The following is a 12,352-nucleotide window of genomic DNA, read 5'->3' as shown; positions in this document are numbered from 1 at the left end:
GGCTGGCCTGGCTGAAAATGGGTGGTCTAGGAGAGCCTCACTCACACATTCTGTGAGTGGCAGGCTGATTGGTCTTGGAAAATAGTGGATTCACATACATTTTCCAGTTGACTTGCTGTAAATTGGGGTATCAGCCATTTCTCTTTCATTCAGGAGGCTAATCATATGTTAAATGACTTGATTCTTTATAGTTGCTCATTCAAGTTGGGCTCTCAACAAGTCAAACCTTTAAACATCACTTAGAAATAAGTTGGCATTAAGTCTAAGGATGCTGGGTTCTACTGTAGTGAATATTACAGAAATATGGAGCAAAGGAATGTTATTGAATTAGTGGACTTTAGAAATGTCTTGTGAGCATTTGCATTTTATATTTTTGAATCATTTAGGTATTTATGCAAGCTTTCTGATCAGGAGTTACGACAGAGTGCGGCTCGTAACATGGCTGACTTAATGTGGAGCACAGTGAAAGAACCATTGGATACAACATTATGCTTTGATAAAGAAAGCCTAGATCTTGCATTTAAGTATTTTATGTCACCTACTTTGACTATGAGGTTGGCTGGATTGAGTCAGATAACAGTAAGCCACATTTGCTTTATTGTTGATTGTTTTTTTATTTGCCAGAGTATGATCATATTACTTACTGCCATTAATTAGCAGTTAACATTAACTATTACTGCTGTTTTAAATGAGTTACTTTGTATTGTCTTTACAAATAATTTCTGTATTTCTCTTATCTTAAATATGAGGAGTCTAGGCTTAGATTTATAAAAATTTATACCTTAGGTCTATTGGATTTTAGGTCCAACTTTTTTGAACCAGGATCTTATTATGTTGCCCAGGTTGACTTGGAATTCCTAGGCTTCAAGTGATAGTACTGCTTAAGCCTTCCAAGTAGCTGGAACTACGGGCATATACCACTGTACCTGACCACCATCTAAAGATCGTTAGCTTTTTTGGGGGGATTGGGGAGGTGGGTGTTACCAGGTACCAGGGATTGAACTCGTGGGCACTTAACCACTGTGCCACATCCCCATTCCTACTTTGTATTTTATTTAGAGACAGCGTGTCACTGAGTTGCTTAGCACTTCACTTTTGCTGAAGCTGGCTTTGAATTGCCACTCCTCCTGCCTCCCAATCCACTGGAGTTACAGGCATCCATCACTGTGCCTGGCAACTGTTTGCTTTTTTACATTTAGAAAGCAATGTTTGGGGAGGGAAAAAAAATTGAAGGAATTATAAATGGTTTCTTAAATTAATTTGCCATGTAGAAGCCACAGAATTTGGACCTTAGGCTGAATTTGACCAATTGTAACATTGTTTCGCACACTGGTTTAAATAAGGGAGAAATCACATATGAATCTAGTCTTGGCTTCTCTTGAGGAATGGGGAATGCTCAGAAGATATCCTTGGGTTTTTTTTTTTTGGTGGTAATAGAGATAGAGCCTAGGGCTTTTCACATGCTAGGCAAGCACTCTACCACTGAGCTAACTGAACTATACCCACAGCCTGGGTTTGTGGTCTTGCATTAGAACAATTTTCCGAAGATAAGTAGTTAGCTGAATTCTTTAGAGTTGAAATACCTTCCTGTGGTTTGCTATTAATCCCATTAATTTTACTTATTTACATTTTCTGTCTGTTTATGCTGTAGGTACAATGAAAATCTGAAGTAGCTTAATTTTATTCTTGTGCTTGACTTTGGAAATAAAATGCTTCTTGACATTTTCCGAGATAGGTCTTAAATGAATTTATCTAGGGAACCTTTCCTGAAACCTTCTGTGTTGATATGTTGTTACTTGTTTGCCTTGCATTTTTTTTTCCCTTTCTCTGTGTTCAACTTTATTTTCTCTAATATACTTAAAATAATGAAGCATAAATATTACTTATTAAATGAATTTTAGCATTTTATTATAAAGGAAATAGTTACATTAATTGAGAAGCATGTTTATCTGAAATTCATATTTTAGAATTTTATTTGGTTATCAGTTACGATATACATATATCAAATAGTTTGTGTTTCTTGCCTCTTGTAACATAAAAGGATTTGGAAAAAACTTTTAATATCTTTTCTCTAATCAGAATCAACTTCATACCTTCAATGATGTGTGTAATAATGAATCGCTGGTATCAGACACAGAAACGTAAGTAGGAATGTTAATTTTTACCTAAATATACTATTTTAATGTGTAGCTATTTAAACAGTAAATAATTATGACTTTTTATGATTTGAAGTGTTTTCTAGAATTTTTTGCCTAAAGGATACTGTTTTTGCCTAATATCTTCAATTTGTACAGTCTTTAATAAGCTTTCAGAATAATATGTTGAAATATTTCTGTGGTGGTTCTTTGTGTGTCGGGGGCACTGGGGATTGAACCTAAGTCATGCTAGGCAAACTCTCTACCACAGTCCCATTTCTATAGTTTTAAAAAATACACTAACATGTAATATTACTTGTCACAAAATCCTAAAGGATACTGTTTATTACAGAATAAAATATAGTAATGAATATGGTCCTGATAGTTTTCAGATAGTCTTAATTCAGGTTGATGTGACAAAGTACCATAAATTGGTGGTTTATAAACAAGAAAGAAAATTTCTGGTGTTCTGGAGGTTGAAAGTCTATGATCACCCTGTGCCAGCATGGTTGGGTTCTGGTGATTTGAAAATTGCTGTTTTCTCTTTGTGTCCTCACATGGCTGAGAGAGAGAGAGATATCTTATGGGTATGTTTTATATCGGCACCAATCCTATTTATGAAAGCTCCACCCTTATGACCTATTACCTCCTGATATTACCCTGGGCTCCTCCTACCATCAATAAAAATTAAAAAGTCTTAGAATTTTCAAGTAATGCTGCAAATGTAAGCTAGGGCTTTATGGTAGAAGAACAGTGGATAGGGAATAAGAAGGAATTCCATTCAAAAAAGCATAAGGAATACATTAAGGACATGATTAAGAAAATAGTAAAAATTTTGAGGACTAGTTCGTATATTTCACCCACCCCCCCCTTTTCTGATATTGGAGATTGAAGCCACGGGTTCTTTACCATTGAGTCACATCCTCCTCAGCTGTTTTTGTTTTGAAACAGAGTCTTGGTAAATTGCTGAGACTAGTCTTGAACTTGTAATCCTCATGCTTCAGCCTGTCTGGTTACTGGGATTACTGGCATGTGTGTTGGGCAGAATTTACCTGTTTTAAATGTATAGCTAAATGAATTTTAGTAAACATTACCATCATTGCACAATGATTCCCTTTGTCTATTTGTAGTCAGTGTTTATTCCCAGTCTCACTAATCTCCTTTCTCTATAAATTTGCCCATGTTTGATGTTTCATATAAATGAAATCATAGGATAGTGATCTTTTTCATCTGGCTTCTTTTTGTATGTGAGATGCTAGGGATCAAAATCAAATTCTCTGCCTGCTAGGCATGTGGTCTACCCCTGCCCCCAGCCCTCATTTGGCTTCTTGCACTTAGTATGCTCACTTACTTTTTCTTTTTCCTTTCATCCTTCCTGAGGTTCATTCATATTGTAGTATGTATTAGTACTCTATTTTTTTTATTACCTAAATCATGTAAATTGTACCAAACTTTCTTTTTTTCTTTCACTTTCTTTTTTATTTATTTATTTTTTTAACCATACGATTTATTTTTATTTTTTTTAGTCATACATGACAGCAGAATGTATTTTGACATATAATACATACATGGAATGTACATACATCAATCATATTGTCTATTCTATTCTGCTGCCCTTGCTATCCTCTCTACTCCTCCCCTCCTCTCCCATTCTTTCTCTCTATCCAATCTAATGTGACACACTTTTTTTTTTCTCATCACAACATCATATATGTATTCTGTATAATAATGAGGTTCTCCTTCCATCTTCCATGCAACTCCCCTTCTTCCTCTTTTTTCCTCCCACCTCTCTTCCCTATTTAGTGGTAGTCATCTTCTCATGCTCTTCCTCCCTATCCCATTTTGAGTCACCCCCTATATCAGAGAAGACATTCTTGGCATTTGTTTTTTAGGGATTGGCTAACTTCACTTCGCATAATCTGCTCTAATGCCATCCATTTGCCTGCAAATGCCATGATCTTGTTATTTTTTTACTGCTGAGCAATATTCCATTGTGTATAAATGCCACATTTTTTAAATCTGTTCATCTATTGAAGGGCATCTAGGTTGGTTCCACATTCTAGCTATTGTGAATTGTGCTGCTATAAACATTGATATGACTGTCTCTGTAGTGTGCTCTTTTTAGGTCTTTTGGGTATAATCCGAGAAGGGGAATAGCTGGGTCAAATGGTGGTTCCATTCCCAGCTTTCCAAGGAATCTCCATACTGCTTTCCAAATTGGCTGCACCAATTTGCAGTCCCACCAGCAATGTATGAGTGTATCTACCCCCCATCCTTGCCAGCACTTATTGTTGTTTGACTTCATAATGGCTGCCATTCTTATTGGAGTGAGATGGTATCTTAGGGTAGTTTTAATTTGCATTTCTCTGATTGCTAGAGATGGTGAGCATTTTTTCATGTATTTGTTGATTGATTGTATATCCTCTTCTGAGAAGTTTCTGTTCAAGTCCTTGGCCCATTTGTTGATTGGGTTATTTGCTTTTTTTTTTTGTTTAACTTTTTGAGTTCTTTGTATACTCTAGAGATTCGAGCTCTATTTGATGTTTGAGTGGTAAAAATTTGTTCCCAGGATGTAGGCTCCCTATTCATCTCACATATTATTTCTCTTGCTGAGAAAAAACGTTTTAGTTTGAATTCATCCCATTTGTTGATTCTTGGTTTTTACTCTTGTGCTATAGGAGTCTTTTTAAGAAATTCGGGGGCCTGCCCCCATGTGATGAAGATTAGGGCCAACTTTATCTTTTATTAGACTCAGAGTCTCTGGTCTGATTCCTAGCTCCTTGATCCAGTTTGAGTTGACTTTTGTGCTTGGTGAGAGAAAGGGATTCAATTTCATTTTGTTGCATATGGATTTCCAGTTCTCCCAGCACCATTTATTGAAGATGCTATCCTTTCTCCATTGCATGGTTTTAGCACCTTTGTCTAATATAAGGTAGTTGTAATTTTTGTACCATGCTTTCTTTACCCATCTACATCTAAAATGTAGATGGATATTTGGATTGTTTTCACTATTTGGTTAATGTGAGTAATGCTGCTATGCACTTTCATATACAGGTGTTTTTGTGGGCATGTATTTTGCAGGTAGATATATTGAGGAGTAGGATTGCTGTTTCATCTGATGAATTGTTTAACTTTTAAAGAAACCATCAAGTTATTTTCCAGTATTCTTGAATTACTTTATATTCCCACTGACGATGTATAAGGGTTCCACTTTCTTCTCATTCTCAGCAGTACTTATTATTATATTTTTCATTATAACTCTTCTAGTAAGTATGAAGTTGCATTTCTTTAATGGTTTTCTTTTCATTTCCCTAATCACTAATGATGCCAAACATCTTTGTGTGTGTGTGTGTGTGTGTGTACACATGCATGCACATGTTTTGCAGGGAGTGAGCCCAGGGCCTTGTGTGTGCTTAACAGGCACACTATTTTTGAGCTACTTCTTTAGTCCTGAATATCTTTTTTATGTGGTTATTTGCCATTCTGTTTGTTTTTTGGTGAATTGTTTGTACCTTTGCCCTGTTTTTAATTGGGTAGTTTGCTGTGTTTTATGGCCTATCATGTGGTTTGTACTTTATCATGTTCTGTGTTTGGTTAAGAAGACTGTTTTGTTGTTAAATGAAGTGTTCCATAGATGTCCCTTAGGTCTAATTGGTACATAGTGATGTCTTTCTTCTTTTTCTTTTTTTAAATACACGACAGCAGAATGTATTACAATTCTTATTATACATATAGAGCACAATTTTTCATATCTTTGTATAAAGTATGTTCATGCCAATTCATGTCTTTATAAATGTATTTTGGTTTTTTTGCATTACAATTCTTATTATACAAATATACCACAATTTTTCATCTTAATGTATATAAAGTAGGTTGATGCCCAATTCATGTCTTCATACGTGTACTTTGGATAATGATGTCCATCACATTCCACCATCCTTGCTAATCCCCTGCCTCTCCCTTGCCCTCCCTCCTCTGTCTCTCATATTCTTGCTGATTTTCTGCCTACTTCTTTCTGTTACTGAAAGGAGGGTATTGAAATCTCAAGATTCTCATTATTTTGTATTTGTGAATTGATTTGTTTGCTGTAGCTTTTCTGTAACCCCCAAATGTCAACCCTTGTAGCATAGTCATTCATTCACATTCATACAGCAGTAAAAGATTCATATTCTAAGCTTAAGTTGAATAAGGCAACATTCTGCCATCTTGTTTGAAGTGCAAAAAGCTGGGGCTATGTGCCAGTTGAATGGGATTTGAATACCAACTCTAGTACATTACTAGGAGGCAGCTTCAGTCATTTAAACACTTGTAAACATCTCTTTCTCTGTTATAAAATAGAAAGAGTAGAATCAGCCTGTAAGAGTTGTTTTTAGGACTCAAGATTATAATCTGTGTGTGATATATTCATATTTCCCCTAGGATAAAGGTTCACTATTAGTTAATTCATGCTTTTGCTGGGACTATATAGAATATGTCTGTTGTGAGGACGAAGAATTGATTGTCCTCTTGAACTGTTTCTTTGATTCAGTTTTTGCTTCATGTATTTTTGGGCTCTTTTGTTAGGCACACATGTTTGCAGTTGTTATGTGAGCCTGATAATTTGATCCTTCTATCCTTAAAATGTATCATTTTTTGTCTTTTTAATATTCTGATTTAGTCAGTATTATTTACTATTAGTACAGATACTATAGCTTTCTTGTAATTATTATTTGATAAATCTTTTTTAAAAATATTTTTTAGTTGTAGTTGGACACAATACCTTCACTTTATTTATTTATTTATTTTTATGTGGTGTTGAGGATCGAACCCAGGGCCTCGTACGTAGTAGGCAAGCGCTCTACCACTGAGCCACAACCCCAGCTCCTCCCCACCCCTGATAAATTTTTTTTGTCATCCTTCTATTTTGTCTGTTTTTGAATCTAAAATATGCATTTTGGAAGTAGCATGGAATTGGACCTTAAAAAAAAAAAAAATCTCGCCCTTCAGTCTCTCTGGAATTTTTAATCCATTCACCATTACTGTTGTTTTATAGCTGGTTTTACATCTGCCATTTTGCTATTGATTTTGTATTATGTTTTTATATTCTTTATTGCCTTACTTTGCAGTATATAGGCATATTCTAGTATGCTACTTTAATCCATTACTTAAATATTTAAAAAATTGTTTGCCAGGTGTAGTGACACACACTTGTAACCCCAGCAATTTAGGGGGTTGAGGCTAGAGGAATGCAAGTTCAAAGCCCCCCATTAATGAGACTCTGTCTCAAATAAAAAATACATAAAAAATAAAATAAATATATAAATATGCAAATATATAAACATGTAAAATGCAAATATATAAGAAGTAAAAAGGACAGAGTATGTAGCTCAGTGGTAAAGCACCTCTGTCTTCAATTTTCAGTACCAAAAAATCAAAAACGAAAAAACATGTTTTTGGTGGTTTGCTCTAAGGATTACAGTATGTTAACTTCTTCAAATTACTAATTTACTACTAATTTAATAGTAATATGAGAAGTTGCTCCGATGTAGCTATTTTACTTTGTTCTCCATCAGAAGTCAGCTCTTGATCTTTTTTTTTTTTTAAATTAACATGTTTTAGTTGTCAGTGGACCTTTATTTTTATTTATTTATATGTGGTGTTGAGAACTGAACCCAGTGTCTCTCTCATACTTGCTAGGCAAGCGCTCTACCACTGAGCCACAACCTCTGCCCCTCCCCCCGCCCACTATTGATCTTTTTCTTGTTTGTTTAATTGTTTTTGTTTGACAACTTTTAAGAGTTTTCTTTTTCCTGCCCCACAATGTGGACTCTTTGTGATCAATTTCTATTTGGAATATGAAAAAAAAAAAAAATATATATATATATATATTTGTGTGTGTTTAAATTCAGTTTGGGAAGTTTGGGCTGTTATTTCTTCAAATATTGTTTCTGTACCTCCCCGTCCTTGAAATATACACACACACACACACATATACACACTTATAAATAAAAATATATGTGTATTATATATATATATACATATGTATATATATATATATATATGTATTTATATATGTGTATATTTGTCTCCAGAGTCCTGAGTGGTTGTTATTGATAATATAGTTGATGTTTATTGTTCATCAACCATTACAAAAGTAATAGTGTGTAAATTAGAGTTGACGCTTATGGATCGTTACTTCAGTATGAATACCCAGAAATAGGTAAAATATACTACTAGTAGTTTATTTTAACATTTTTCCTTTTGTGGCCCATATATCTAATTCTCTTTTTAAAAGAAAATCTTTAGAACTTAGCATAAAGTGTAATTTTTGAATAAACAAGAAGAAATGAAAAGTATTCATTCTTTGTAGTTCTATATATAATTAATATAGATGAAAAAAATTGGAAATCTTTTATTGTATCTGATGTTTCTTCTACTTTTTATAATTTACCTATCATTTCTATTTTACTTCATTAGTGGAATCTTAATTAGTATCAGGCAGTGATTTGCAGTTTGGCTTGGAAATAATTGTTCTTTGTTCATACTTTTGGTAACCTACTTTCTTGATGTTATCTCATTATAGAGGGTGTATTGGGAAATGTACTATGGAAATTAAAAATTGGGAATAAATCACCAACTAAATGTTATACTTGGTATTCTGAGCTGGGTACCTCATTGCAGTAGTTAGGAATATCCTAGCTTTTTAGTTATTTGTTTACAAAACCAGGTAATATTAGCATTTGTTACCGTCCTTCTTAGTTACATTTTAGAATATGGTGAACAGTTAATTGTATATAATCACTTCTTTGTAGTTTGTATGGGAGCAAATTGCAAGTTTTATCAGAGCCTGCATTTTAGACATGGAAAATGATGATTTTTAAAAACATTTTTAAAAATATTTATTTATTTATTTTTTACTTGGCTTTAGGTCCATTGCAAAAGAACTTGCAGACTGGCTTATTAGCAACAATGTAGTGGAACATATATTTGGACCAAATTTACATATTGAGGTTTGTGGACAATTAAATGATTTTTGTATTTTATAGACAGAAGGACATTTTAAAATATTAACTACATTAAGTTTTCTTTTTCCAGATTATCAAACAGTGCCAGGTGATTTTGAATTTTTTGGCTGCAGAAGGGCGACTGAGTACTCAGCACATTGACTGCATTTGGGCTGCAGCACAGGTAAACTTAATAGCTCACATTTATTGAGCAATTCTTTATTATATGTTCTAAGTGCTTACTCCCTTTTAGGATAAATTCTGTTATCATTCCAATTTTATAGCTAAAGAGGAAAAATTTTATAGCTAAAGGAAAAGCTGGGAATGGAATTTCTACGTCCATGTGTTACTATGTTACTGATAAAACCGAAGGAAATTAGAATTAATTAAAACTTCTTCATAAAACAGTTTTGGCTTTCAAGAGACCTTTTCTTGTTGTTCTCCTTTATACTGTTTACCCTTGTATCTTGAATATGGTAAATTTCTTTTTTATTGTACCAGTTTTTTTTCTTTAATTTTTTTGAATAGTGTCTATTAATATAATTCAGAATCCTAAAAGTAAATATAAATGGTTATATTAAACATTTTCATCTCCACATCTATGAAGCATGTAGTTCTTATTTTAGTTGCATTAGTTTTTTTTTTTTTTTTAATAAACAGCAGATTATATCTGTTTTTATCTTTTTTCCCCACAAATGTAGCATACCAAACATACATGGCTTTTTTGACCTAAAATTTTAATCTGGCGAGTTTACATCATTATAAAAAATGCTTTCTTATTTATTTTTGTTGTGTTAGGGATCAAATCTGGGCTTTACACATCTAAGCAAGTGTTCTATCACTGACCTGCATCCCCAGACTTTTTTTTTTAAAAACATATCCTTTATTTATTTTTATGTGGTGCTGAGGATGAAACCCAGGGGCCTACACATGCTAGGCAAGTGCTCTACCACTGAGCCACAACCCTAGCCCTCCTCAGACCTTTTAAAAGACTATATGGTGTTTCATTGTTTGTATGTATTTAATTTAGCCAGTTCTCATTCATGGACGTTATTTTTTCCTAGTCTTTTCTATTATAAACAATGCCATAAATATTAGCTCCCCCCTCCTTTTTCTTTTTTAAACAGTCATGAGTTTATAGAAGGGATAGAAAGGTGAAAGGGGGGATACTTTAAAGGGATAGAGTGGGTTCTCTCAAGAGTAGAGAAAGATGGTGCTCCCTTCTTGCCCTCCACTTTGAATAGGGTCCCAGGGAAGTTTGCAGAGAGACCCATCCAGGCCCACCTTTTGACTTTTGATCAACAGTGTAGGAACTGCTCTTCCTACTTGGACTGCCTCTAGAGAGGATGGTGTGGTTGTTCACAGAGTTGGAGATTTAAGGAAATTGAGTTTTCCTGTTTTTGCCTCAAGTTTCTGACCCCTCAGTTGGTTTATTACCCTTTGAATGCCTTTACCAAGCTTTATTTGTGAGGGTCCTGATGTTTTTTTTTTTTTTGTCTGAGTGATTGGGGGTTACAATAGTTTCAGTGATCTGGGATGGTCCAGGTCACCTAACAGGGTGTGACATTACCTATAATGTTTCTTAAGGGGATGTAATTATGGTTGGAGATGTTTTAACATACCATGTCCCCATCTTTCAGTGCTTATCTGTCAGCTAAGGCTTCCTGTGGCTCTTCTTTGCTGTTTGTCCCCCCCCCCCCCCCCCCCCGCCCAATTTATGGCTAACTAGTTACCTCCCCTCTTCAGGACTTGAGTTCCTAAATTCTTCTAAAGTATTTGGGTTTGACTATCTCTTGCTGCTTCCTACTGAGAGAAGGCAGAATCCCTTATCCTTTATCAAGTGTGGCATGGACAGTTAAGGGAAATCCAGAGGTGCGTGGTGTTTGTTGGTAAGTGACCGGACAAGGCATAAACATGGCAAGGACCATATACAACTGCAGGGCCTTTAGAAGGGGACCTGTTGTTCCCTGTTTCCTGGCTGACCTTAGAGGGTAAGGGCCAAAATATTGGCTGCTTTTTCTTTTTCTTTTTTTTTTTTTTTTAAATTAATTTTTATTGTTGGTTGTTCAAAACATTACATAGTTCTTGATAGATCATATTTCACACTTTGATTCAAGTGGGATATGAACTCCCATTTTTACCCCGTATACAGATTGCAGAATCACATCAGTTGCACAGCCATTGATTTACATATTGCCATTCTGGTGTCTGTTGTATTCTGCTGCCTTTCCTATCCTCTACTATCCCCCCTCCCCCCTCCCCTGGCTGCTTTTTCCTCATCCCTGTTACTCTATTGTCTTGGGTCTCCAAGTTTTAGTTTTAAATATTTATTAGTACTGGGAATTAAACCCAATAGGGCTTTATCACTGAGCCACATGCCCAGCAAAAAATCCTCTCCACCCTTTAAACACTTTTTTGAGACAGGGTCTCACTGAGTTGCTGAGGCTGACTTTGAACTTGAAATCCTCCTTCCTCAGCCTCCCGAGTTGCTTAGATTACAGGCATGTACCACCACACAGTTTAAGGTTTATTTTAACTTAAGGGTTTTACTCTGGTCCTGCCCTCCCCATCCCTCTAGTACTGAAGATGGAACTTGGTGGTGCTTTACCAGTGAGGTACATCCTTGTCCTTAATTTTATTTTTTTATTTTTTATTTTGAGACAAACTCTTATTGAATTGCCAAGATAGGCCTTGAATTTGTGATCCTCTTGCCTCAGTCTCCCTATTAGCTGGGCTTATAGGCATGGACCTCTGTCCCTAGCTGGTGTGGTTTCTTTTTTAAAAAAATTATTTTTAGTTGTCCATGGACCTTTGTTTTATTTACTTATACATGATGCTGATAATTGAGATTAGTTTTTCAGTAAACATAAAAGCTAGTACATAGAGTACATAGAGTAACATTTTGATTTGAAGTTATTTTCTCTGCCATTTAAAGTTACTGTTTTCCCCAGATTGGGTTACATCTTTTCATCTTCCCTTTCTGTTACTCTTTTTTTGTTCTGGGATGGGGCTTTTCTGGGTATCCAGCAACCCAGGCCCTTGCTTGCTGTGAAAGCACCACTACTGAAGTATATATCTCCAGCCCCTCTGCTTACCATTGTATCATAAATTTTTATATCACAAAGTTTAAAAAACAGACTTCACAATCATTCAATTCTCTTAGAATTTGTTGTTAAATACTTTTTAGATTTTAAGGACTTTTGCATAAATTTATGTAACTTGTGATCATATTTT

At 34.9% G+C, this 12,352-nt stretch overlaps 1 protein-coding gene across 3 annotated transcripts in view; it reads left to right on the top strand.

The window, feature by feature from the left end:
• Window positions 1–12,352, top strand: part of Usp34 (ubiquitin specific peptidase 34) — a 224,002-nt gene that overhangs the window by 57,376 nt on the left and 154,274 nt on the right. For all 3 annotated transcript variants that reach the window (XM_076832908.2, XM_076832907.2, XM_076832909.2), the window contains exons 7-10: window positions 387–579; window positions 2,080–2,141; window positions 9,043–9,124; window positions 9,210–9,302. In XM_076832908.2, the coding sequence (XP_076689023.2) occupies window positions 387–579; window positions 2,080–2,141; window positions 9,043–9,124; window positions 9,210–9,302 (430 nt within the window). The remainder of the gene's footprint in view (window positions 1–386; window positions 580–2,079; window positions 2,142–9,042; window positions 9,125–9,209; window positions 9,303–12,352) is intronic.

This window comes from Callospermophilus lateralis, chromosome 14, assembly GCF_048772815.1.
Source record: "Callospermophilus lateralis isolate mCalLat2 chromosome 14, mCalLat2.hap1, whole genome shotgun sequence".
Taxonomy (NCBI): Eukaryota; Metazoa; Chordata; class Mammalia; order Rodentia; family Sciuridae; genus Callospermophilus; species Callospermophilus lateralis.
This window is presented reverse-complemented; position numbering and strand designations above follow the sequence as displayed.